Source organism: Aspergillus foveolatus (assembly GCF_047715535.1).
Source record: "Aspergillus foveolatus strain CBS 279.81 unplaced genomic scaffold BDW70scaffold_22, whole genome shotgun sequence".
NCBI lineage: Eukaryota > Fungi > Ascomycota > Eurotiomycetes > Eurotiales > Aspergillaceae > Aspergillus > Aspergillus foveolatus.
The window spans coordinates 271,702-296,884 of record NW_027396086.1 but is presented as its reverse complement, the minus strand read 5'-3'; the positions used below and the strand labels follow the sequence as shown (position 1 = coordinate 296,884).

Here is a 25,183-nt window from a genome sequence, read left to right as displayed (position 1 = left end):
CCGTGAGATGAGTTGTTGACGTTGCGTCAACTGTCGAGAGCTCATGATGCGGGAAACACGTGCTTCCATGCGAATCTGGCGTCTTCCACTTTCTACACCGGAAATGAGGTACTACTAGTTTAGTATGCTGAATTCTGGTACAATTTGCAAAGTATGTACAGCTCCAAACCTATCCTTGTACCAGTAGATACGAGAATCATCGTCACGTTGCTTGTGGGTTCTGACGAGCTTCACCAACGGGGCGGAATTACGCCGCACAACTATTATCGCCGCTCGACAAGCAGGAAATGCATCGCTATGTATGCAATCACAAGGAATGCTCCGGAAAAGACAGCTAGTCCGATGACATCCTTCCAGTATGCCAGAGTGTCGAAACCGAATGCACTAAGGATGGAGGCACCCGGAACCTCAATATCAAGTCCGTACTTGTGATCGATCAATGTCAGGAATGTTACTTCGTTGACGATCAATGCTTCAAACCCATAATGGAAGATGGATAGCTAATTGAAACAGTCAGTTACAATATCTGGGAAGGGGAAGGAGGGAGAGTTACCGATTGCAACCAGAGCGCAGATGGGGGGATCGCATCATGGTTGAGCAACAGCCCAGCAAATAGGAGACTGAAAAGCATGACCAAGCTGCCAATCAAGTTGGCCACACCACCATCGCGGAAGACAATGCCAATGAACAAGCAGATGGTAGCAGCGGCTAGGTTAAAGAGAACCAATACCAGGATGAACTTGAAAAACTCGGGCCAGGCAGGGATTAGCCCCGTCATTGGATAAACTATCACACCCATAATAATCGGCGGAATGAGCCTGAGGGGTACAATGTCGAACACCACCTTCGCGGCGTAGTAGGTCACAGGATGATAATACCCGTTAGCACGCTCCCGGACGAACAAAAGGCGTTCTGTTGAGAACACAGTTAGACTGGTCAATGTGCTGAACCCAAACAAGGCCAGTACGAAGAAGAAAAGACCAAGTCTGTTCTGGAAACCCTTGATATCGTCTGTTAGGCCGTAGAATAAAAAGCCGCACAGAACGGCAAGCAGGATGGCAATAGCATAATGTGTGAGCATCAACATCGGGTTCCGATGAAGGTTCCTCCACGTCCTTTGTGATAGGATAATGAACTGGCGAGCTAAGCTCACCCTTGCATAGCTCTTAGGGGGTTGAACCAGAGGTGAAGAGGGAACTTCAGAGTTAACAGACCCATTCCCGGCGCTCGCACGTTGAGTTGCTGACATAATCTCATTACGCACGTTTCGTGCAATGTCGGATGCTGCGTAGTGGGCAACCATTAAATCCAAATCAGTCTGGCCGGAAGCGGCTGGGGGAAGGTCGTGCGGATCGTCTAGAATCTGGGGTGGTGTCTGGCCCTGCTGGCGGGATAATCGCAGCCAGTGCTGCTGGCTTTCGCCTACCTCCGCGGCGTCCTCCTCATCAGTTCGAGGCGTAGGTGGTGCATCAGCATCTTTTCTGCGGGAGTAAAGCTGACGGTCTTGCCGTTGCTTGAGGGACGTTCGTCGTTTACCCTTGGGTCGTCTGCCGTAATCAAAGCTATTGCCGGAATCCTCTATACTGGCATTTGACGCACTCGCAACAGACTTGACTGCTCTTAAACTGCTCGAAGCCGTTTTTGGCGGATCAGAGCGCACAGCCAATAACGGGCTCTCCTCCTCGTCGCTGTGGAATTGAGTAGTGCTGCCAGCATGCATTGTGAGATCCACTAGGTAATCAGCGATGTTAAATCCCGGTGGACAAGTGTATCCAGCGTCATCAAAATACTGTTGGCATGTCGAGAATGGACCAGAGTAGACAGTTTTACCATTGGCTAAGAGAATCAGCCTGTCGAAGAGCGCAACGATATTGGACCGCGGTTGATGGATGGTGAAGATAACGGTGCGATTGTAATCCTTCGCTAGCGATACCAAGCATTCGACCCTGATTCCGTTAGATAACCAAGCTAAACCTGGGTCACAGAAAACACTTACACGTTGAAAGCGTTGAAGGCGTCCAACCCACTTGTAGGTTCATCCAAAAACAGGATGCTAGGGCTGGTGACTAGCTCGCAGGCAATTCCAACTCGGCGCTTCTCACCACCAGAAATGCCTCGACCTGAGCCCTCCTCGGAGCCAATCAATTGGTCCTTGATATGATGTATCCCCAACTGCTTCTCGACTTCCGTTACTCGTTGCTCTTTGGCGGCTCGGCTCATGTCTCGAGGTAGACGCAACAACGCGCTTGTCAGAATTGTCTCGTGAACAGTCAATGTGGGGAGCATAGTATCTTCTTGATCTACGAAGCCGATCATGCTCTTGAAATCCGCGTCGTCCAACTTTTCCCCGTTAACATAAAAGTCGCCCTGGACGATACCTCGCTTATTCTTCCTCGCCAGCAGATCAAGGAAAGTGGTCTTTCCAGCACCTGACGCTCCCATGATTGCGGTAATTTGTCCTGGCTGTGCAACACCCTGAATGCCCGAAAGAATCTCCTTCCCATTAACGAAATAGGACACATTATCCCAGTAGAGTGCAGCCGGGCGGTGGTCAGCCAAAAGCTTCGATGCTTCGTCGTCGGAATCATCCGAAAGGGACAGTTGGATACGGCTGTAACGGGACCGCCGAGACTGATACCAAAGACCCAATATCACAGCGACAACAAATAGAGCGCATCCTGCAATAACACCCGCTATAAGTGGAGTATTGATCTTCTTGACAGGGCGTTGGTATCCTGGGACTTCCGTCTTATGGACACATTCACCGGAGGAGCATTTGAGCGTGATACTCTCGTCACCAAAGACACTCTTGATCAAGTTATCCATTTCGGGTTCCTGGAACTTGCTGCCATCCTCTTTGCTACCACCGACAGTGGAGACGGATGAGAAGGTGGCCGGTCCCTTGATTGACTCTTTGAGGAACTCGCCGATGTCGATAGAACCTTCTTCACCGCAAAGCATGCGGCCGGGAATGCACTTGCAATTGATATTCTCGCATTTATAATGGGTTGTGTTTTTGTCGTAGTCGGTTTCTAGGCCCCAGTCACAAGTATCCAAGCCGCAATAGAACGACTCCACCTGGTCAACCCAGAACTGGAAATTGCAAGTCTTGTCTTCGGCTTCGCAGGAGAACGTTACTTGCGGCTTTCGTTCCTTTAGCTGGTCCAGGATCTTCCGATTCGTCACATCACACATCTGAAAGTTTTCCTTAACAGTCACGCCCTGCTTGTAACAAACACCATCTTCGCCAGTCGGCATCATTGCATTACACGCATCATCCGTTTTACAAACATTGCAGTTGATTCCTTCCCAGCCATCATTGCAGGAACAGTATTTATCTTTCCGTGGCGGGCGCTGAGGATCTGAAAGAGATCCGCAAAGCGGAGTCGAACAATCCTCCCCTGCAAACCCGGGTGGACAGAGACATTTTCCGCTGTATTTATCGCATGTAGCAAACTGCGTACATTGGAAGGCCTCGAGCTGACAGTTGAAGCACGGCGGACAGTCGCCTGGACGATCGTCGAGGGACGAGAAGAGCAGTGAATCGAGGTCTGTTGCTGAGATGTTTTTTTGTGCGACAGCAGAGTTCGTTAATGAGATACCAACTGCCAGAAACAGTGGTAGTGAGGGGCTGAGCCGCATGCTGTTGAGCAAGCAAGGCGGCCGGCGAAGGTCGGCCGGCGGCAGAGGAAATGCGGAGTAATGCGAGAAGCGCCAGGAACGGGTGCAGAGTGATCTATCCGAGCGAGGACACGAAGAATGTAGACGGATACTATTTAAGAAAAGGCGCTACCATTGAAGGAACTGAGCGATCGGATGAGAAGACGACAGCAAGGATAAAAACAAGGCAGTGGCATCAGACGATGGAGGTGTTGGGGACTTGGGATGTGAAACGGGCGAGGCCGATGACGCGGGCGGAGAACGGGAACAGGAGGCTGGCACCAAGGTACGGAATGGTAGCCTCGCAGCCTGGGGCATCAACACCTCAGGTTCACGAAAGCATCCTCTCGCGATAAATAAAGACGCACTCAGCTGAGACGGCATTGGCCATGCGAGGCTACTTTTGAGATTCAACTTGCCTGGGCAGCTAGGTCAAACTAGTTTCTCAAATCCCCGTGGCCATGGCCTCGACCAGTATAGCACAGGCTACACCAAAAGAGGCAACCTGAAAGGCGCCCCACGTGATACGGACATGCCCACAAGAGCCTGCTTCAGGTACAATAAGACCCCGCTTGGAGTTCTTGATATTCCAGGTGCTGACGCTTTTCTGATTCTCACATCCTGCCATCATGGTTCAAATCAAGGACTTTGCTGTGGAGCAAGTATGTGCCCGCCACCCCGCATCTTGCGAATATATTGTAGCAGAAATTAATCCCACCAGTGGATGGACAAGTACGAAACAACCGCCAAGTACAACGTGGCAGAGACCTGCAGCGCCTCAATCTCGGTTCGAGATCTCCAGGCGCTGTGCGAGGACCCGGCTTCAAACCCTTTAGACGGCGTCCTGGATCGCAAGCTCACGTACGGGGAGATCCGCGGTTCTAAGCAACTACGATCAACACTGGCCAATCTGTACTCTGTGAGGACACCGACTCCATTGCCTTCAGACAACATCCTGGTTACTGCCGGTGCAATCCAGGCAAATTTCCTTCTGCTATATACGTTGGTCGGTCCTGGGGATCATGTTATCTGCCACTACCCAACTTATCAGCAGCTCTACTCGGTCCCAGAATCGCTTGGGGCCGAAGTCAGCCTATGGAAATCAAAGGAAGCCGAAGGGTGGAAGTTGGACCTCGAGGAATTGAAAGGCCTTATCCGGCCGAATACCAAGCTTATCATCATCAAGTATAGCACCCTTCTCTGCGTAGTTCACTTGGCATCTGACGTGGTGATCTAGCAACCCACAGAACCCTACCGGGGCTATTATCCCACAGGCTACATTGGACGAGGTAGTGGAGATAGCGCGCAGCTCATCCATCTATGTCTTCTGCGACGAAGTCTATCGCCCTCTCTTCCACTCCATCAGCCCTATGGACCCAGACTTCCCCTCGTCAGTCTTGTCGCTTGGCTATGAGCGCGCTATTGTCACAGGGTCCTTATCCAAAGCATACAGTCTGGCCGGTATACGTGTAGGATGGATTGCATCCCGCGATCGATCTGTAATTGAGGCCTGTGCTTCTTCTCGGGACTATACCACCATCTCCGTATCTCAGCTAGACGATGCGGTCGCAAGCTACGCTCTGGCCCCGGTCACCATCCATGCACTGCTCAAACGAAATATCGAGCTTGGCCGAACTAACCTTGGGATCCTGGAGAGGTTCATTGAGTCCCATCGATGGGCGTGCGACTGGGTTAAGCCCCGAGCCGGGACGACCGCTTTTGTCCGGTTCAATAAGATGGGCAAGCCGATAAACGATACCGCCTTCTGCGAAATGCTCCTGGAGCGGACCGGAGTGATGCTTGTACCCGGAAGCCTGTGCTTTGGCGGCGGAGAGGACTTTCATGGCTACGTGCGGATCGGATATGTGTGTGAGACGCAAGTGCTTGAAGAAGGATTGGCGAAATTAAAGGCATTCTTGGAGGATGATTATGAAGAAGTGCCCGCGGTAAAAAGGAAGACGCAGTCCTAGGATTCGAATACAAATGCCTTCCAGCTGTCCTCGGCGGTCGATAAGAGAGTCTGCTCTTCTAGATGCGGTATTCAGTGCTTCGAAATTCGGCGGAGGCGGTGGTCATGATCCCTGGGGTGCAAGAGGTTGGAAAGTGTTGGTCTGCGCGAGCGGCCATGGTTCAAAATACGTGCAGCGACGCGACTTGACCGGCTTGACGACCGCAAGGAAACGCGCTGGTAGCAAAGACCAAGGAAGGCGTCATCCATATTAATGGATTCTCTTCTCGGCCAGGTGCGTTCAGGTAAGGTAATAATCTAAGGTATTATTTTCTGGATTTTTCTTAGCAAGCGCCTTGGCTGTTAGTGTCCTTACACCTGTGGCAGACGTTGTTTTACTCTGAGTATATGGAGGGTCAGGACTTTATATAAGCCCGACAAATTAGAACAAAAAACTCCGCAAATGCCAACTACAGTATCTAGCGGCGATCAACTGCAAAAAGCTCCACTCTATCCCAGAGCTCCAGCGAGTTCGTCAACAGCAGTTCCACCCTCAAATCGATGCGTTTGGTAGCCGCTGTGTTGCCGTCGCCATGAACCGAGGTAAGTCTGCTCCTCCTGCTTAATCCGGACAATGCGCCTTCGGATCTCGCTTTGGCGTCGTCCAGCCTTCCAAGACAGCCTCGTGCTCTTTGAGCTTTGTTTGGCTGGCCACTATGCGCCTCTTTCCTTCATCACATCCTTTCAATTGCTCGCTTCGCGTTCTAAGCGGTACCTCGGCTCCCTGACTCAGTGAGTCCCACCTTTAACTGTCGAACGTCCCCCTCCCAACTGGATTGGTACCTCGAGTAGACGGCACCATTACGTTTACTCACCTTGACTTTTCACAATATAGCCATGTCCATTCCATTACCACTTGGTTTGTAGCTACCTCATAATTTCAATGGACGTACTAACTCACTGTGTAATAGATATCCCCCTCTCGCTCGCTGGTCCGGCACTTGCGACTACGCTCGCCTACCTGAACGCAAAGTACTCGCTTTTTTATGATAAGAAGATCTTCCATGGGCTCTTCAAATCCATTATAAAGTCTCGGCTCGCGCAGCGCCGAGACCGTCTGAACCTTTTCTATGTCTTGGAGAACCATGCTCTCGACCCGGCGTCGAAAGACCGGCCGTTCATTGTCTATAATGGCCGCAGCTGGACCTTCCACGAGACGTATACCGTAGCATTGCGATATGGTACCTGGTTCAAAAAAGTCCACGGCGTCAAAGCTCGTGAGATCGTCGCTTTGGATATGATGAACTCTTCCACTTTCATTTTTATCTGGCTAGGTCTCTGGAGTATCGGCGCTGTACCTGCTTTTATCAACTATAATCTCACCGGGAAACCGTTGACGCATTCGATCCGCACCTCGACTGCGCGGCTGTTGATTGTCGATGAGGAGGTCCGCTCCTCTTTTGGTCCGGATGAGCTGGCGGCCTTTGCGTCGCCTGATTTCAGGGAAGACGGGGGCCCCATTGAGGTCATCTTCCACACACCCAAGATTGAAGCGCAGGTCCTGCAAACAGAGGCTGTAAGGGAGGACGATAAGGCACGAGGCGGGCTTCAGCTTCGGGATATGGCTGTTCTGATTTATACCAGCGGTACGACTGGGCTTCCGAAGCCTGCCATCGTCAGCTGGAGGAAGTCGTGGGCGGGAAGCATTTTTGTCAGCCACTTTGTTGAGTTGGCCAAAAATGACCGTGTCTTCACTGTATGTCGACCTCGTCCTGTGGTAGTAGAGGAAGCTGACGTCAAACTAGTGCATGCCGCTTTACCATTCTTCAGCTGCCATTCTGGCATTCCTAGCTTGTACGGCAGCTGGGTCTACGCTGATAATCGGTCGCAAGTTCTCCGCGAGAAACTTCATAAAGGAAGCGCGCGAGAACGACGCCACCGTCATCCAGTACGTGGGCGAGACCTTGCGATATCTGCTCGCCACCCCCGGTGAAACCGATCCAGTTACTGGCGAAGACCTCGACAAAAAGCACAATATTCGAGCAGTATACGGCAACGGGCTACGGCCGGATATCTGGAACCGCTTCAAGGAGCGCTTCAACGTGCCGACGGTTGCCGAATTTTATGCTGCAACCGAGAGCCCAGGCGGAACATGGAACTATTCAACAAATGACTTCACTGCCGGAGCCATTGGACGCACCGGCGTGCTTAGTGGATGGCTACTTGGACGCGGCCTGACTATTGTCGAGGTGGACCAGGAATCACAGGAACCATGGCGCGATCCCCAAACCGGGTTCTGCAAGCCGGTCCCGCGAGGCGAAGCAGGCGAGCTCCTGTATGCCATTGATCCGGCTGATCCCGGCGAGACCTTCCAGGGCTACTACCGCAACTCGAAAGCGAGCGACAGCAAGGTGGTTCGCGACGTCCTGCGTAAAGGCGATGCTTATTTCCGCACGGGCGACATGATGCGATGGGATAACGAAGGCCGCTGGTACTTCTCTGACCGTCTAGGCGACACCTTCCGGTGGAAGAGCGAGAACGTGTCGACAAGCGAAGTGGCAGAGGTGCTGGGTACTCACCCAGAAGTGCACGAGGCCAACGTGTACGGTGTGATGTTGCCTAACCACGATGGCCGCGCAGGATGCGCGGCCGTCGTGTTTAACCAACAAATCAAGGCAGCTGACCAGTCGGTGCTCCTTGAACCCTCTGCAGAAACACTCAAGAGTGTTGCTGCGCATGTCCTGCGCAACCTGCCTCGATTTGCGGCGCCGCTCTTCTTGCGCGTCACCCCAGAAATGCAGGCCACCGGAAATTTCAAGCAGCAGAAGCACGTACTGCGGACTGAGGGCGTGGACCCTAGCCGTGTCGGGAATAGGGACAAGCTGTACTGGCTTCAGGGCGACACGTACCTCCCATTTGGGCCGGAGGAATGGAGTAGGCTTCAGGCCGGGCAGGTGAAGCTGTAAACACCTAGCTCCCAACTGGCAGTCGATATTAGATTTATCTTGGCGTCTTGATATACTATTTCGCTCCGCTATATGGTTTTTTTTATCATTTAGCGGAATGTAGGATCGAAGCGTGGGGAAGTATAAAGGCTTTCTCGGGAAACGGCTGTATGCTATATCTCGGTCTCGGAATTAGCAGCCGAGGCATCTTGAGCTCTCTCCCCACAATCTCAAGATAGCTCTTTAATACATCGAAGCAACTCAAAGCCATAATATAAGGCAAATTCCTAAATAAGACCAATTGTGAGAAACGTACACCATGCTCATCTCAAGGCCAGTGACGAGGGGGCCAACGAGAACGCTTCCTACACGCCTCATCCCCCTCGCGTATCTCCGCTTCTCCTCATCAACCTCCGACGCCTCCGCATCATCAATAGCGACCTCCTTCCTATCACGCTTTCAATCTTTAGGACCTCAAACTCGAACCCAAACCCTCGATGCGAACCAACTCCGCCTCCTCTCCTTAACACTCAACCGGCCGTCGCTCTTCCCCACCACCCCGCATCTCTCGCAACTTGCAACAACCACCTTCAACCAATGCGAAATCGAGGTCGCAAACGGAACACCACTCCCGGCAGGGTACCACCTTGCCTACTTCACGCCAGCATTTCTGGAGAATGAACTTGGTGCCGATGGTACTGATACGAGCTATAACCCGGCGCATCCATTCACGCGGCGCATGTGGGCTGGCGGGGAGGTTTGCTGGCCGCGGGATAGTGACGGCAGTGTGAATCCATTAAGAGTTGGGGAAAGAGTTACAGAGACGACGAGAGTTCTAAGTGCAGAGGCGAAGACTGTAAGAAAGACCGGGGAGGAGATGATTGTCGTTGGAGTTGAAAAGGAGTTCAGTAATGATGCCGGGGTTGCGGTGATTGATAGGAGGTATTCTTTTATTCTCTCTGTACTGTGATGAGGCTCTGACGCTGTACAGAAACTGGGTCTTCCGCAAAGCCCTCCCACCACCATCGATACAACAAACCCAAGACCTTCCCCCACCAACTCTCCCCTCTTCCCTCCCAGCCACATCTACGACAACCTCCTCTCCAGACGGCCTTACCCACACACGCACCCTTCGCCAAACGGCCGTAACGCTCTTCCGCTTCTCAGCACTAACGTTTAACCCGCATAAAATCCACTATTCGCAGCCGTGGTGCCGGCAGGTCGAAGGGCACAAGGATATCGTCGTGCATGGGCCACTGAATCTCATTGCGATTTTGGACTTTTGGAGGGATTTACGGAGCTCTGCTGGTGGGGCGGATGTTGATGCAAACGCATTTTTGCCTGACAGAATTACGTACCGTGCGACGAGCCCGTTATATGCGGAGGATGAGTATCGGATTGTGCTGAAGAAGGGTGAGGGTAAGGACGGCAAGAAGAGCGACGTGGAGATTATTACGCCTGAGGGTAATGTTGGTATGAAGGCTGAGGTTGTGAGTGTATAGCGTAACGCAGGATACGATAGAAGCTGGTTGGCTTTGTATAACTTTGACCTTATTGTCATCTATCCTGCCTCCACTCCGTACCTACCACTCTTAGCCAGTGCTCACCAACCCAAGCTAGCTTCCGCTAGAATACCTCGCTACTCGCAGTGCATTGGTCTGGCTAAACTTACGAGACAGGTATAAAAACGCACCCAGAGGCGTCCTTAGAGATATGTCTTCTTCACCAGACTCTCGAGGTCGTGCAATGGCAAAGTTTTTTGAGGGCAGAATATACGACTAAAGTGCATTATAACAACAAATTTAGATCTGCTTCCGTGCTGAAATACCCCCAGAACGAAACCGCAGCCCATCAACCCATATATTAGGTAACGCTCAAATTTTGGCGCAAACTGCCATGACAACATGCCTTCATTCACTCATACAACGTGTGTCGTCAAAGTCCTTCTATAATGCATCGACCCCATACCTTGCTTCAAATCTCCTTCATATGCTCCGAAGCCATCAAAACTGCCATAGCATATCGCATGCCATCAAGGCGAAGACCCAAGCCGCGGCACGGGCACAACCCTAACCCCACTCACTGAACAGAAGAACGACAAGCTTAATCTGAATACCCCTTGAATAAGCAATTCCAGAAATCCCCCATGAACGCGTACCGGTCTCTTTTCCACCCCTTGACAATAAACTTTCGGCCGAGTTTAATCAGTTTCCGGACTTGCTTCTCTGTCCCTACGCCATTCGCGCGTCTGCTCCCCCATACGATAAAGTGCACGCCGATGTGGATGAGCATGCGGTAAGATGTCTCCATGGTAATATGCTCGTATCCATCCAAGAACCCTTCCAACATCGAGCTGGCAGCCTCAATGCCTTGGAAGTGGTGCAACATATAGAGTTCCGCGACCATTCGTCCGATGTCGAGAGCATGAGGGCCGTACTGGGCGAATTCCCAGTCGGTAATTAGCAGAGTAGTCTGCGGGCAAGCGATGTGACGGGGGTCATCTTCGGCGTCGGGATCGGGCTTGGGATCTTTCTCGAGGTCCTGGAGGGCAGTGATGGGAAGAATGATGCTGGATAATCTGTAAGTAAGTTGAGTCATGATGGCTAATCTGGCAACATACTTTCCAGCCCAGAAATCTCCATGGATAGGCCCTGTCCTACCATTCTTACTTCCCTCTCGTACTTCAGCCCGGGCCATCTTAACAACCTTCCTGAAGATCCTGCGGGTCTTCTTCTTATTCAGTATTTTGGGATACTTTTCCACCACATCAAGAAGCTTCTCATAATTGATGTGGAACTTCAAGTCTGCCATCGCTTTGTTTAGACTATTATCAAAGTCCTTCGCGAGTTGCTTTTGCTGGTCATTTGCAATCCATTCGTGGAATGCGTGCAGCCAGTGGCCTAGGTTACTTCCAATGAAGAAACACCACGGATGTAGGCGTTCGTCACTGAGACAGAGCATGTTTGTAAGGAAGTTATGTAGGTTGATTGCGTTTGGGAGGTGTTCCATTATCAGAATATGCGCTGCGTAGTTAATATAGTATAACTCTGGCGCTCGGACGATAGTCTTGAACGTCCCTTTGAGGCGCGTAATGTTCGTAACTCGGACGTCGAACATCTCGTTCAATGCTTTGATGACAGTTCCTTCGCCAATCTGCGTCGATTGAGGTCAGTCCATATATCTACCACGGACACAGGAGAGAATTACACAGCGGTCCGTTCGAAGGTCCCACGCCCTATTGACAGCAAGGAAGGGCTCTGCATGCTTAATGACGACAGTCTTGATTTTGCCATCGAGAGGCCTGGATAGAAAACCTTTGTAGACAAAATTGATTATGCTTCGGAGTCGAGATAGGGACGAGCAGGCGTACTTTGTGCGGGATAGTTTCATTGTGACCTTTTCTCGAATCTCCCTATCGAGATCTGTCTCCAGCTCTAGCTCTATTTCCGTGTCCGACTCGATGTCTGAGTCTGAGCCTAAATCTGAGCTTGAATCCGTGCTTCCCCCTGTGTCTGACTTGATCACGATCATTTCAGCGTCTGCGTTATACTCCAGCTCTGCACCTGTCTCAGCGCCTATACCGTCGTTTCCTCTGATATCCCTTCTCGAGTCGAATCCCGAATCAAGCACACCGGTTTCGCAGCTGGCTCTAGCATCAATGTTGTCGTCTCGTTCAATGTCTATCTCAGAGTAGAACCCCGAGTCGATCACAGCAGTTTCAAATCCGGCTCCAGGGCCAACTCCAGAACCAACTTTAGAAGCGCCCTTAGCGTTATACACTGAAGCCGCAGAGCCACCTTCGAAACCAAAATTAAGAGAGCCAACAGAGCCGAATTCCAAGGTATCTTCATGACCAACACCAAAGCCAATTCCAGAGCCGATATTCACGCCCATCTCAGTCATCGCGGCATCTATTAACGCCATTACCGACTCCCTCTCATCGTCACTCAGAGAGGTCATCCCCCGCTCCTTCACCAAACCAAGCTCGATATCTTCCTCACTGCGTACGGAGCCTGTGATAGAGACTATCTCCCGGCCAACCACAGAGACACTTTCAGAGTCCGCTTCATCGTTCGTCTCTGTACCCATATCCGAATGCATCGACTCCGAGCTTGTATCAGATGAGACCTCGACGTCCGTGGCGGAAACGATGCCAGACTCGGCTTCTGAGCCTATCTCTGAAGGGTCAGTCTCGGCGTCCGTTAGGACATCCGAGTACATCTCATCTCCGGTTTCTGCGTCGGTTCCAGATAACGTTTCTGAATCGGGGCTTGAATCCATAGTCCAGTCTGGGTCATCGGGCGAATCAGTGGGGATTTGTATAATCCATGGGTCGTCCATTGTAAGAACACGGAGAGGGAGAGGTGATAATGTGTTAATACAGAGAAGGGGAGACTGGAAGGTGAGGTGTATAGGTTGTGTTTAATGTAGGTAGTGGGGTCTGGCCTGGGTTTAGCGCGAAACGGCATTTCTAAATGAGCCTTGCATTCCTCGTAGTATAAGATCTATACTCTTCATACTTCTTATATCACTAAGTTCTTTCCTATTACTGGGCAGCTTGGAGCTCTTGACTTTTGGTTGTCATCCACTGTCACTACTTTTGTGCTGTAGTTGCAGACTAGTGCTTATGTCTCCAATAGGAAAGGGCGGCAAGCTTTACTATTGATTTATCTCATAGTGCTCTATATGTCTCATTTCGTATATGGACAGTAGAGCATTATTTATGCGAGGAATGGCATTGCACTCCAAGATTCTCGCGGATACTATTGCCTGGTGGAAGATTATAGCAGTTGGCTTAACTAAGAGTTAGGGTTGGCATAACGCAGCAGAGAAGAATACAAATAACCTGTGCATACAGCTTCTCAAGTAAGCGCACAAATTAGACAATCCTCCCAGGTACTGAGACTTCAAAGTCAACCTTGGACTATATCGACTCCAAATCGTCTCTTACTCCCCTTGCCAGTCGGAGATTCTGGGCATAATAGCTGGACCCCAGCAGGATAAGACTACGAGGTAAAATACCCCAAGTGATTGACCTGGACACTATCATCTCTGACAAGGCTTTTAAGATCAATCTGTCCAGAATTCGGTGTGAAAATTGCTCGGTTTCGTTAGATGCGGACTGCTATCTCATCCTTCTCACCTTTATCCTTTGTGGAGTTGGCCATATCGAATAGATAAGCACAGACTTCAGTTCCAAGAGCTAGCGAGCCAGACTATCCCTTGAAGATTTTCGTATTGCTGGTGGGGGAGGTTGATCAAAATTAGGTGAGATTTGAGATACTGCCCGGATTGAGTGTTCGTAGCGATGATAGATGGTCGAAATGCGAGCGTTTCCCAAGCTTGTAAGGATGTTGACCTTCTCAGCCTCGACGTCTCTTGCACCATCTGCCAGTAAGCTTACTCTTACTGAACAGGACCTCCTTCATCAGACGCTTTATTCTTATGGCTCGGCTTCAGGGCGGAGTACATTCCCTCAATGCCGCCAGCATAAGCCACGGCAGCATTCGTCCTTGGAACGAGCGTACACCCCATCGAAAAGGTCTGCTTTCCCTGCATTGAAGAAGCAATAAGAGGCTAGCGAGGAACTGCATCGCCGATGATCTCGACTCCGTTATCAGTGAAGAGGCTGCGGCACGTTCGACGGCGCCAGTAAGCTTATTTTCTTTGATACAAATGTCGCGGCGAAGAGTATAGACAGATATGCGACGGAATTCATCTTCAGAAATGATGAGCGTTGCTATATTGTCAAAGGAAATCCGATTCTTGGGTTTTACCCTGGCGACCCGGTAAGTGAGTCAAATCCGCCAACCCAGTACAGCCTGGGATGTGACGATATCCGGCCATGTCACGGGTTAACCCCAATCTAGACATGTTTTAAGTGCCGTAAGAGTTCAAGAAAATTTCAGTAAAACTTTGTTAACATTTTGACAGCCCGCCCAAATACCAGAGCGGCCAGGCGGGTTACCAAAAGGTATTCTTAGATACATGCTTGCAGTAACAAGGTGCAATTCCGATTTCGATCCAACCATGTACCGATATCATATCATCGAGTGCAGCGTGTTAGATATTTCTCCACATCGCAAATGTGTGCAAACATCAAACCCAATCTGGTACGGAAGTGGGTGCGTCTGTAATATCTCATCTAGCCAAAGCTCATCTAACGAACGCGGTTTGCTCTAAAAGATGTCCCAAGGCCCCGTACGGCGACGATTGCTCTCAACAGGAGCGTGCCTCGCGGGATTGATGTACTTCACTGGGTCCAAGAGCTCGATATGGTAGAGGTCACCGATGTTATGGTCGGGGTTGGCATTGCAATGGAGGCGCATAACCTGGTGAATTGGCGGCAGCTCCTGGGCTTCGTCCCAGGTATCAAGCACGTCGTTTCTGTACATGAGGGGCTTTTTATTCTCCTCGCGCTGGATGGATTAGCATTAAATGACATGAGTGTAGAGTAGAAATTGATGGGGCGTACCTCCATGTACCCCTCCTTGAGCTCCCAGACCTTATTCCCGTTCGCACCTTTCTTGGTCTGATCGGACAGACGCAGACACCAGTACCAATACGCTTTCCAGCTGAACCACGGGCCCCGGTCGCTCAGAGTTTCCAGCATCTCCGGTGTCCCGTGTTTGCAGGTGTGCCCAAAGACAATGATCTTCGCAGTCTCGTCCGCAGCTAGATAGTCACGCATGCCGATATCCAACAGAACCTTCATCATCTCTGTCGTGTTTGTATTTACTGCGATAAGGACAGCGCGCAATCCGTACTTGCCGAGGGCCTCGCGGTTAGGGAGGAAGACGCGTACGATATCCGCATCCTCCAGCCTGACTGCCATGTCGATGGCATAGCCGCCGAATCCGGTATTTGTCATTGCAGTTGCTCCTTCTTCAATTAGTTCCTCGACGCCTTCTGCATTTTGAATGAATATGGCAAGCCAGAGCCTCTCAGGAATGGTCTCCTCGTCATAGAAGAAAACCTTCAGATTACCGGGTGAGAGAGGGTTGAAGATGGTGCTGATGCTGGAGCTGGTGCTGCTGGCGGCATCACGGGAGTTGTCGGTATTCAATGCAGCGAGATCAATGGAGCCATCGTCGGAGCCAGTATCAGAGTAATTGTCGGTGGTATCGCCAGTATCACTAATATTGCTGGAGTCGAAGTGAAGGTCCCAGGCTTCAATGGCGCGGCTAGGGACGGTGTAGGGAGGAGCGAGGCCACCGACGCCGGCACTGGGGCTCTTAATGAGAAGGGCGGGATCGATCGAATCTAGCAAGGGAACTTCTTTGCTTTCGATGTAGGGCTTATGCTTAATGTAGTCTTCCCCGTTGAGGTAAGGCTGGTCGAGTTTGATGCGCTTGCTGGGAGGCAGGAATGACATCCTTCAAGCAGTATGTGTTAGTGCTCAGCCACTACAAATAACAAACATCATATCGAGGCAAAAGACGAGACTTATACTTATTCCACTGAACTGGGTCTCCGCTGCTGGATAGGCTGCCTGATAGAGCCAATCAAGGAGGAACACTGAGGATATATGCCAAAAGAGGTGTCAGTTCCTCTCATGGGCTTATTGTCAGAGAGATGGAAAGAATACCTTATCTCTGTTGCAGACAAAGCTGGTAATGCAAGCACTGACAACTGAATCTTATCACTTGTAGAAGCTTCAACGTGGCAAGCAGCGCCATACCCAAGAAGCCATTCAGACTGCTTTGGGTATATTTCGAAGCAGGTGTGAATGAAGCATTATGCGTGATTTATATCGTGGATGGATTCGACGTCTATTCCTATCCATCTCAAACAAAACTGCTGCCTCGTGAACCTGGGGTGGAACGGCTCACACCTAGAGATCTTTCTTGAGTGTTGCTGTCGTTCGAGGGAGCGGGTGCTGGTCAACTGGTTCGCAAGCATGATTGGCAATCAGGATCGTTGTCCCTTACTTTCAGGGCGAACGCAGTCAACAAGCTGCCGGTAATCCTTTGCGAGAGTCGAAAGGGGAGCCGGCCAGGTCCAAGAGTGTTTGGAGATGGGTATCGCATCTCGAGAGCAGTCATTCCCAGCTATGTACTCTCAGATTAGGGAGCCTTTCTATCATTCAACGAAACACTATAGATATCTGATACAAGTCGGCTTGTTTGATACACAGAGATGCTAGGAGGCGTCATAGCACGATTTTGCTATATATTTTACCCTTTTTTCTCTCTTTTTTTTTTTTTTTTTTTTGGTGTGAATCGACTTATGGGAATACCTAAACACGCATTAGGGCTGAAACCACACTCAGCAGCCGCTTATAAAGAGTGAGTAAGTCGAGGAGACTTCTTGAGCACACTGTCGACTATAAAAGGCATTTCATTTACAGGGAATGGATAGGGAATGGGTAAGGAGTCGGTTACGAGTGTTGGGCCAAGGGGGACAGCTGAAGAGGGGTTGTCAATATATACATTGTATCCAGCAACGCAGTACAATATGGCCCAAACCTGTAAACACGAAATAGATCATAAAAACATTCCGATTGAAAGGTTTGCCCTGCTAAGCATCCATATAATAGACCTTAATTCCTGATCTGATCAAATGCTGCTCAGTCTCAGGTAACTGACCGCAAAGTCGAATCCACAGACCACCCCCCCCCAAGCCGGGCCCCAAGCACTCCACCCCCTCCGCTCTGCTCCGTCTTTTCTGCACTGCTCTTCCTCAATTTTCTCAGTCAACTATCCACCAGCACGGCCTATCTTCCTCTATTCTACCTGGAATCTTGAATCTCGCCTACCGCCAGGTGTTCGCATTGCCTCCTTCCGCAGCGCGGACCCCCCTTGGTTCCTTTCATGAGCTGCAGGCTAGGAAAACTTCTTATCCCTCGACTCGCCCTTGAAAACTTCTACACCACTCGTACGCTGTTGACTGCACGTCCAGTCCATCCTTTCATCGCTGCCTCGTTTCTGACAAACGCCGAATCTCCCGCCTCCGCCTCCCCGCAAAGAATGGACGAACCCGGCCCTTCTCCGACGCCAGTTGCCGCCAAACCTTCCCAGACGCCTGCCCCGACTGCAGGCACCAAACGCAAGAGAGGTTCTGCTGGAAAATACTATGCCGTCAAAGCGGGATACCAGCCAGGCATCTACTATGAATGGAAGGACTGTTTGGCCCAAGTGACGGGGTTCAAAGGCGCGGTCTGTGAGTGATTCGACAGAAGGCACTCGACCCTCAAGGTCCTGGAAAATCGGTCAATTAACCCAATTCATGTCCCGTTAGTTCAAGGATTTCCGAGTCTCGAAGAGGCGAACGCATTCCTGACCGGCACAAAACCTCCGCCGCCGCGAGGCGCGTCACCGCTAACTGCAGAGCCCACGAGATTCTACGCGATTCAACGAGGACACAAACCCGGGGTGTATACAAATTGGGCCCATGCTCAGGAGCAAATAAGAGGATTTCAGAAACCTCGATATAAGAAATTTTCAACAAGGGAGGAGGCGGAGGAATTTGTGAAGCTCGGCGGGGAGCCCGCTCGGTTTGCGACTTCTACAGACACAAAACTTCCCGGGGCTCCGGGCTTGACGAGCGACATCCCGAAAGACCAGCAGGGCAATCCGTACGAACCGGGCGAGGGCCCTTTACCCGCCGGTGCGGAGGATGGGTTCGATCCGAATGTGATCCTCGATCCAAAAACCGGCAAGGTTGTCTACAAGACACCAGAGCAGAAAACAGCTACGAAAACACAGCCAAAAGGGCCACCGGGCATGCTCCGTATTTACACCGATGGCAGTTCACTGCGAAATGGAAGGGTACAAGCGATGGCCGGCGTTGGGGTATACTTTGGGCCTGGCGACTCACGGTTTGTCTCCTTTAGGATGTCAACAGTGTACCTACTAACAATACCTTCCCAGCAGAAACGTCTCAGAACCTCTCAAAGGCAGTCGTCAAACAAACCAACGCGCCGAGCTCACAGCGATCCTGCGTGCCCTTGACATTGCCCCCCGACATCGAGATGTGACAATTGTCACAGACAGCCAGTATGCGATTAACTGTGTTACGGTCTGGTTTCAAAAATGGCGAAGCAATAATTGGTTGACTGCGGACAAGAAACCGGTGGAAAACAAGGATCTGGTAGAATCAATTTTGAGCAAGATCGACGAGCGTACGGAACTCCGGGTCAAGACTCTCTTTGAATGGGTCAAGGGACATGATGCGGATCCTGGGAATGAAGCAGCCGACCGTCTTGCGGTAAATGGAGCGCAACGAGGAGCATCTGAGCAAGGGCTCGACGTATGATAGGACTCTTGGTTGGCAATGGGACCGGCATTATCAAGCGGTTATTGATGCTTTTTTTTCTTGTCGATATTTCTGCGACATGTGTATAATAGTATGACATTGCAGACTGCAAGGCTTCGTTTTCTGTAACTGCAAGACCTAAAAATACTGTATGCTCGTGACGCCGTACTTTTCCCAAGCGAGTTTATCAGTGCCAAGCTGGCCAAGCAGGCCAAGCTTGCGAAGCTCCAAGTTTCCAGCGCTCAAATCCAGGCTTTCTTTCCCACCACGTTCCACTCCACTACAACTCAGATCCTGCTTGACTACGGATTGATACACATCTATCGTTCATTCTTGCCATAGACATCGTATCTTAAGATACAGATGAGACAAAGTTTGGCCCTAAAATTCTCAAAGCTACGACTCCTTAGAATGGTTGAATAACACGCAGTACCTAAACGTCCGCTGAAGTGAGTAATAAACTGTCAAGTAACCGTGGAATTCTGCTAATCCCATCCCCAGTTCTAGAATTGTATATTTCCCTACATACCGATCTATCTGGGATTGTGCATCATGCCCGCATTATCGCTGATCAACTTCAATATCGTCTGTGCCACGTTGGGAGGTTTCATCTCCGTCTTCGGTCTGGTCTCGTACCTTTTCAAAGAGAGATTCTACCTCTCTGAAGCATGTCCGTACCTCTTTCGACTGGTTTCTATTACTTACTAAACCAGATAGTGATCTCGCTGCTGGCTGGAGTTGTGTTCTCCCCGCACGCTGCCAATTTTATCCGACCGCTCGATTATGCGCTTGGCGCGGACCAGAATCTAGACCAGATCACTCTGTGTTTCACCCGACTGGTTCTCGGGGTACAGCTCGTTTTGGCCGGCGTGCAGCTGCCAAAACGCTACCTGCAGCTGGAATGGAAGAGCCTCTCGCTGCTGCTTGGGCCGGGAATGGCCGCTATGTGGATGTGCAGCGCTCTTGTGATCTGGGCCCTGGTGCCTAACCTTTCATTTCTGCATGCGCTCGCTGTTGGTGCCTGTGTGACACCAACGGACCCGGTCCTCTCAAACTCGATTGTCAAGGGTAAGTTTGCCGACAAGAATGTTCCTCAGCCGTTGCAGCACATCATCATTGCTGAATCGGGGGCGAATGACGGGCTTGGCTATCCGTTTCTTTTTTTTGCCCTCTACCTCATCCAGTATACTGGCATGGGCGGCGAGGGGTTCAGTGGAGGCGCAGGGAAAGCTATGGGTTTGTGGTTTTATGAGACTTGGGCCTACACCATTCTGCTGAGTGTTGGGTACGGAGTCACTGTTGGCTGGGTTTCCAGGGAATTGCTACACTGGGCGGAAGAGAAGCACTACGTGGACCGAGAGAGCTTCCTCGTCTTTGCCGTTGCTCTTGCGGTAAGCAACCATGCCACGAGCCCACAAAATGAGACTGACTCTTTAGCTCTTTATCGTGGGTACGTGCGGTCTGATTGGAACAGACGACCTGCTGGCGTGCTTCGTTGCCGGCAATGTCTTCACTCAAGAGTACGTTTCCCTTTTATTATGGCGAATGTCAAGCTGACCAACAGTGACTGGTTCCGCCTCGAAACCATGGACGACTCTCTCCAACCAACCATCGACATGCTCCTCAACCTGGCAGTCTTCATGTGGTTCGGTGCCGTCTGCCCATGGCATCTCTTCCTAGACAACAGCGTCATCCCAATATACCGTCTTATTCCCCTGGGAATCCTCATCCTACTTGTCCGCCGCATGCCTATCATCTTCGCCATGCACAAGTATATCGAACAGATTGAAAGTCTGTTCCAGACTACATTCGTCGGCTTCTTCGGCCCCATCGGCGTCGGTGCAGTCTTCTATCTTTCAGTGAGCAGGGAATACCTGAATAGAATCACCGTGAATGGCGAAATTCGCGCCGATGCGCAGCAGGTCTCTGATACCATCGAAGTGGTGGTCTGGTTCCTCGTCATCTGCAGCATAGTCGTTCATGGTCTCTCTATCCCCTTCGCCAAAGCTGGCTATCATCTCCCGCGGACTATCTCGCAAGCAATTAGCAGCAGCACCGGCGACAACGAACCAATTCCCTTAGCTAGGAACTCGCACACGCACAGCACGGCGACGCACGATAATGTTGAGACCACTAGCCGCCGCACGAGAAGACATGATACCTCCCTTCCTACCTCGATGAGTCGATCCCACACGCCCCAGCCGGTGGCCTTCCAAATTGGTCGAAGCGTGATCCCATCAGCTTCTCTATCATCTGATGCACAGATTGGATCGGGGAGTGGCGAGGAGCCAGCGCGGCCGGTGAATTTGGTGCCCAAGTCCGAGACGACGGCGGAGTCGGCGAGGAGTGAGTAACCGCTGCCGACGAGCTTGAGCTGTGATATTACTACTGCCGGTTTTTACATGGTGGCTCTCAAGCTATTGAGCTGGAAGGGAAGGGGATGATAAGATATGTATAAGCATTTACTATTTTCAGTGTGCATAGTTAAGAGTAATGATGACGCTTGTGGTCAAGGGGACAGATCTGGGATTGTGAAGTTGTCGACTATCGTTGTTGATTGCCTGTTCTTGGGAATAGAGCTTTATATAGGTCTGATCTATGAATCATCATGAACTATTCTAGATCTAATGAGAGCTGTATCTAGTCGCGACTGTTTGCCAAAGTGTGCAGGGTCCACAATAGAGCCTGGACAAGCAAGCAAAGCTAATTTAAATCTAGAGTTTGTGTTCGCTACATCTATATGCATTTGAAGTAGATCGAAGAAGAAATTAATTGAGAAGTATTTTATTGAAGCAAGCTTTTGTACCTCACATTCCCTCATATACTCTTCGCTTCCACTCAACCGCCATCACCATCCCAACCCTATCATCCTCATCCTCCACCAGACAAACCATAATACCACCATTAATATAAGCATAGTAGAAACTTAACTGCCTACTCTGACAACACCCAACGCATACACATTCCAAGTAGCGATAAGCCGTCTCGGCAACAGCAGCAACAACACAACCACGCTCTTCATAACACGCACATCTATCAAAGGAAATTCATGCAGTCGTTATAATCCCGTCTCACACGACGCAGAAGTCGAAGCAGAAACTGCCATGGGCGAGATAAACCAAAGGGCTATGCGAGAAAATTCGGGTATATATCAGAGCGGCATCCGCATCCACCAGATACGGCGTCGTAAACAGAGGCAAGGAAGCATACCATATCACGAGTAGATGGCGGAAATGAACAAGATAGCAAGCAGCTACCATAAGGTATTCATGAGGGTAAGCATGGAGAAAGACACAGGCGGTCAAAGGTACCATCGAAAGGAGGAAACGAAACAAATATTGCAGTCGGAACAAGGCGGAGGGTAAAAGCAACGACCAAACGAGACTGATGACAGTTCCGTGATCCAGCCGAGATTCAGGAAGGGTTTCGTGGAGTCACGCAGCTGATCATATAGCACATCGTCCATTAAATTGTTTGTTGAATGGGCTCTCATATGTAGCTGAGTGCTCCACGCATTTCAATTCATGGCATAAGCCGGTTGAACGGTGCCAACTCATGGTATGCGCTCATAAAACAGCAAATAAGCCACCTTGTTGTCACGAGTGCTATAACGCCCCATTGGGGTGCGAACGCCAGAGGATGTATTGGACTGGCTGGGAGTGCCGTTGATAGCGGATGCAGATTTCTTGCTCGAGTTGCCAGAGCCAGTCCCGTTAACCTGGCTCCAACCTCGCTCATCGTCGGACTGATCGCCCTGGTTGATGTGGTCATAAATGTTGGCAGGATCTTTATCACGCTTATGCTGCTCCAATGCCGCGGCAAGCACCTTTGGATCTTCTTCTCCACCGGCCTCTGCAACGTCTTCGCTCTTGATCCGACGGATGACAGTATCGTCAAGGCGGATCCACTCGCGGCCGTCCTGGCGACGAACATCGACGGTGTAATGACCACCGCTGGCATTCTTGCCATGGTGATAGATGACTCCAGTGAGACGATATTTGGGAAGTCCACCTTGAGCCATCATAACATTACGTCTGTGAGGCGGGAACACTTCTCGAGGGATTTCCAAGTCCAAAGGATACCCAATCTTCTTCCAGATCTTTTGCGTGCCATGGGTGACGCTGTCATACTGGAACCGCTTAAGGTGAAGAATGAGTACCGGTGGGAGGCTCTCAATAAAGACTTGCTTGGTCGCAGTCACATTTGGACCACGCGAAGAATTGAAGTCTCCCTGAATACTTTCTGGCTTGGTCAGTCCCTTTAGTGCGTCCACAATGTTATGGATATCCGGAGCGCCGATGTCAAGTTGCAACGGCTGATACGGTTCTAGAGTGACAGAGGCCTTGTTACCAGGTACGCGGAACTCGGACCGAATCTTGCCCCCAAAGATTTTCGTGATTGGAGATTCAGAGGCAATGTGTCCAGAAGACCGGGTGACGGCTGGCTTTTGTTTGTGGCCAACTTCCAACCAGCCGTCACCGTTCTCACTGTCAGTAGATGCAGGCTCGGTTGAGGGTTTGGCACTGGTAGCGCGAGCGCATTCTTCATGCATTTCTTCAAGAAGAAAACCCAGGAACTCCTGCGCATCCTGCTGGTGGCCGCGTCGCATGTCCCGGAAACGGGGTAGTTGGCGAATAACTTCATACACAAACTCTGGAATAAAAGCCTCTCCGTATTGCTCGAGCTCATTCGCCTTCAACCTCATTCGCAGCTGCTCTTCGTTGCAGGCAGCATCAATGGCTCGGAATTCTTTCATGAACATGATCAGAGCGTCAATCATGGGAAAATCGCTGTGGAAACTGTGGGACGCGCGCTTCCCGATATGATCCAAGAACTGATAGAACGGCACGCATGAAACCAAAATCTGAAGCACCGAATTCATATAGCACATGTTACCAGTATTGACGAGCCCTCGGGGTTCAAGGAAAGTCACTTTATCGCTATACTGCGAAACATCGTCTCCCAGATTGAGTATGACATCGGCAACGGACTGGCTTTTGACGACGCCGTTGACCACACCCGATGGAGCACTCTGACTAGCTGCGTTACGAGCAAGATTCTTGTTTCGAACCAAATCCGCCCAAGACTTTGGCGCGGCAGGCTTGGCGGCCTCCATCGGCTCGCTCTCAGCGGGTTCCTCTGCGGGCGCAACCAGTTTATCAGCGGGGGCGTTGGTGGCTTCTGAGGCCGATTTGGGTGTCTCAGAGGAGACAGTATCGCCTTTGTCGCGACGAGGGGTGTTTGGAACGGGAACAACCGGGACCACTGGCACAACAGGAACCGCTGCTTTTGATGCTTTGGACTGACGGGCAGATGAGCTCGGCACAGCAGAAGACGGAGTCGTGGGCTGGGTGGAATCCGCAACAGAGGGAGCGGCCGACAAAGTTGGAGTTTGCGGTCCGGAAGGTGTCTTTGTCTGAGTCCCCTGGGGTTTGCTAGGTTCTTCGTTCTGAATTCGTTGCCCATCCTTGGCAGGAAGCTCCACGGAGAGAGAGGAAGCTTGCAAGTTGCGAGTCTTTCGTTGCCTTCGGGGAGCCCTGGCAGGGAAAGGACTATCGGGAATGGAAAGCCACGGGAGCTGCTTCAAGTATTAGCATCAGGACTGAAATGAGATCACGGAAGATCTTACCGGAGCGCGGAAGGGTTCTTTGGACGGCGGCACAGCGTTAACCGGCGCGGGAGCAGGGGACGAAGACATGGCCGGGCTGGGCGTAGAGTGGACGGGGATCACTACAGGAGACTGGGCCTGTGACGGGATGAATGCCGGGGCCGGGCCAACAGACGGTGACATCGGGTTCTGAAACGGAGTCGACGCTCTTGGTTGTAAAGGAAGCGGTTGTGGCGGCATGTGAGCCGGAGCCATCATGGGCTGGGAAGGGGGGTACGCTGAAATGAAGGCCGGTGCATATGGATTGAAGTGTGGACGAGGTGGCATCTGCATTGGCGGAAACGGTGTATACCATTGGGGATATTGCTGCGGGGAAAACGCGGCCGGAGGGGGATGGCCGTTCATTTGAGGCGGATAGCCCATGAATGCCGGGGGCGACCGCATGTTGGGAGGGCCACTCGCGTAGGGAACGTCCTGCTGCCGCCGAGGCGCAGGAATGGGTGGCTGCCCATGGGGCATTGCGGGCAGATGATGGTTCATCATGTCCAGGCACGAAGGAGAGCCGCCTTGACAATTTCAGCCACGCGTTGCCTCGATGGGAGCCATACGAGGGTTGAAAGAGAGATTCGAGGCGGAGGTTGAGCCTCCTAGGCGGCCATTATCCGTCCGCGGTAAGAAGTTCAGAAGAGGCGGCGTGGATGATGCGGTCAGACACGGCAAGTCTAGATGCGGGAGACGAGGTCGTGTGTTAGCCTAGCACGCACC

The 25,183-nt window shown here is 51.2% G+C and overlaps 9 protein-coding genes across 9 annotated transcripts; 5 read left to right on the top strand and 4 right to left on the bottom strand.

The window, feature by feature from the left end:
- Positions 1-6: 6 nt before the first annotated feature.
- BDW70DRAFT_135835 (putative ATP-dependent permease ADP1) lies at positions 7-3,862 on the bottom strand. Its single transcript, XM_073736760.1, has 3 exons — positions 1,997-3,862; positions 554-1,946; positions 7-500 (listed from the first exon to the last, which is right to left on the bottom strand). Exons 1-3 carry the CDS (start codon positions 3,640-3,642, stop codon positions 264-266), a joined length of 3,276 nt encoding a protein of 1,091 aa, XP_073596308.1. The 5' UTR covers positions 3,643-3,862; the 3' UTR covers positions 7-263.
- A 427-nt stretch (positions 3,863-4,289) lies between these two features.
- On the top strand, positions 4,290-5,630 carry BDW70DRAFT_159758 (pyridoxal phosphate-dependent transferase; the record flags this gene model as incomplete). The annotated part of the gene is made up of 3 exons (XM_073740736.1): positions 4,290-4,322; positions 4,382-4,845; positions 4,898-5,630. 3 exons carry the CDS (start codon positions 4,290-4,292, stop codon positions 5,628-5,630), a joined length of 1,230 nt encoding a protein of 409 aa, XP_073596307.1.
- A 441-nt stretch (positions 5,631-6,071) lies between these two features.
- BDW70DRAFT_48312 (putative long-chain fatty acid transporter) lies at positions 6,072-8,678 on the top strand. Its single transcript, XM_073744115.1, has 3 exons — positions 6,072-6,527; positions 6,580-7,364; positions 7,414-8,678. The coding sequence occupies exons 1-3, from the start codon at positions 6,506-6,508 to the stop codon at positions 8,572-8,574; spliced, it is 1,968 nt and encodes a 655-aa protein (XP_073596306.1). The 5' UTR covers positions 6,072-6,505; the 3' UTR covers positions 8,575-8,678.
- A 153-nt stretch (positions 8,679-8,831) lies between these two features.
- Positions 8,832-10,165, top strand: BDW70DRAFT_135833 (hydroxyacyl-thioester dehydratase HTD2). Its single transcript, XM_073736759.1, has 2 exons — positions 8,832-9,495; positions 9,545-10,165. Exons 1-2 carry the CDS (start codon positions 8,873-8,875, stop codon positions 10,053-10,055), a joined length of 1,134 nt encoding a protein of 377 aa, XP_073596305.1. The 5' UTR covers positions 8,832-8,872; the 3' UTR covers positions 10,056-10,165.
- A 479-nt stretch (positions 10,166-10,644) lies between these two features.
- BDW70DRAFT_167981 (uncharacterized protein) lies at positions 10,645-12,774 on the bottom strand (the record flags this gene model as incomplete). Its single annotated transcript, XM_073742349.1, has 4 exons — positions 10,645-11,131; positions 11,174-11,706; positions 11,746-12,157; positions 12,251-12,774. 4 exons carry the CDS (start codon positions 12,772-12,774, stop codon positions 10,657-10,659), a joined length of 1,944 nt encoding a protein of 647 aa, XP_073596304.1. The 3' UTR covers positions 10,645-10,656.
- Positions 12,775-14,732: 1,958 nt separating this feature from the next.
- On the bottom strand, positions 14,733-15,928 carry BDW70DRAFT_150081 (uncharacterized protein; the record flags this gene model as incomplete). The annotated part of the gene is made up of 3 exons (XM_073739106.1): positions 14,733-14,972; positions 15,029-15,271; positions 15,359-15,928. 3 exons carry the CDS (start codon positions 15,926-15,928, stop codon positions 14,733-14,735), a joined length of 1,053 nt encoding a protein of 350 aa, XP_073596303.1.
- A 1,284-nt stretch (positions 15,929-17,212) lies between these two features.
- On the top strand, positions 17,213-17,775 carry BDW70DRAFT_48300 (RNA-DNA hybrid ribonuclease). The gene has a single exon (XM_073744114.1). The coding sequence runs from the start codon at positions 17,367-17,369 to the stop codon at positions 17,721-17,723; it is 357 nt and encodes a 118-aa protein (XP_073596302.1). The 5' UTR covers positions 17,213-17,366; the 3' UTR covers positions 17,724-17,775.
- A 1,321-nt stretch (positions 17,776-19,096) lies between these two features.
- BDW70DRAFT_48291 (putative Na/H antiporter) lies at positions 19,097-21,285 on the top strand. The gene is made up of 5 exons (XM_073744112.1): positions 19,097-19,259; positions 19,312-19,480; positions 19,528-20,201; positions 20,248-20,330; positions 20,375-21,285. The coding sequence occupies exons 2-5, from the start codon at positions 19,363-19,365 to the stop codon at positions 21,162-21,164; spliced, it is 1,665 nt and encodes a 554-aa protein (XP_073596301.1). The 5' UTR covers positions 19,097-19,259; positions 19,312-19,362; the 3' UTR covers positions 21,165-21,285.
- A 958-nt stretch (positions 21,286-22,243) lies between these two features.
- BDW70DRAFT_48287 (mRNA-binding ubiquitin-specific protease UBP3) lies at positions 22,244-25,043 on the bottom strand. Its single transcript, XM_073744111.1, has 2 exons — positions 24,440-25,043; positions 22,244-24,388 (listed from the first exon to the last, which is right to left on the bottom strand). The coding sequence occupies exons 1-2, from the start codon at positions 24,959-24,961 to the stop codon at positions 22,364-22,366; spliced, it is 2,547 nt and encodes an 848-aa protein (XP_073596300.1). The 5' UTR covers positions 24,962-25,043; the 3' UTR covers positions 22,244-22,363.
- Between the last annotated feature and the right edge of the window lie 140 nt (positions 25,044-25,183).

Bases quoted from the DNA above. Each gene is read 5' to 3' on its own strand.
- BDW70DRAFT_48291 (XM_073744112.1), top strand. From the start codon at position 19,363: ATGCCCGCATTATCGCTGATCAACTTCAATATCGTCTGTGCCACGTTG. The intron at 19,481-19,527 runs GTCCGTACCTCT...TAAACCAGATAG, and splicing joins ATTCTACCTCTCTGAAGCAT to TGATCTCGCTGCTGGCTGGA. The intron at 20,202-20,247 runs GTAAGCAACCAT...CTGACTCTTTAG, and splicing joins TCTTTGCCGTTGCTCTTGCG to CTCTTTATCGTGGGTACGTG.
- BDW70DRAFT_48300 (XM_073744114.1), top strand. From the start codon at position 17,367: ATGAGCTGCAGGCTAGGAAAACTTCTTATCCCTCGACTCGCCCTTGAA.
- BDW70DRAFT_48287 (XM_073744111.1), bottom strand. From the start codon at position 24,961: ATGATGAACCATCATCTGCCCGCAATGCCCCATGGGCAGCCACCCATT. The intron at 24,389-24,439 runs GTAAGATCTTCC...TACTTGAAGCAG, and splicing joins AAGAACCCTTCCGCGCTCCG to CTCCCGTGGCTTTCCATTCC.
- BDW70DRAFT_135835 (XM_073736760.1), bottom strand. From the start codon at position 3,642: ATGCGGCTCAGCCCCTCACTACCACTGTTTCTGGCAGTTGGTATCTCA. The intron at 1,947-1,996 runs GTAAGTGTTTTC...TAACGGAATCAG, and splicing joins GCCTTCAACGCTTTCAACGT to GGTCGAATGCTTGGTATCGC. The intron at 501-553 runs GTAACTCTCCCT...TGTTTCAATTAG, and splicing joins CTGCGCTCTGGTTGCAATCG to CTATCCATCTTCCATTATGG.
- BDW70DRAFT_135833 (XM_073736759.1), top strand. From the start codon at position 8,873: ATGCTCATCTCAAGGCCAGTGACGAGGGGGCCAACGAGAACGCTTCCT. The intron at 9,496-9,544 runs GTATTCTTTTAT...GACGCTGTACAG, and splicing joins GTTGCGGTGATTGATAGGAG to AAACTGGGTCTTCCGCAAAG.
- BDW70DRAFT_48312 (XM_073744115.1), top strand. From the start codon at position 6,506: ATGTCCATTCCATTACCACTTG. The intron at 6,528-6,579 runs GTTTGTAGCTAC...ACTGTGTAATAG, and splicing joins GTCCATTCCATTACCACTTG to ATATCCCCCTCTCGCTCGCT. The intron at 7,365-7,413 runs GTATGTCGACCT...ACGTCAAACTAG, and splicing joins AAAATGACCGTGTCTTCACT to TGCATGCCGCTTTACCATTC.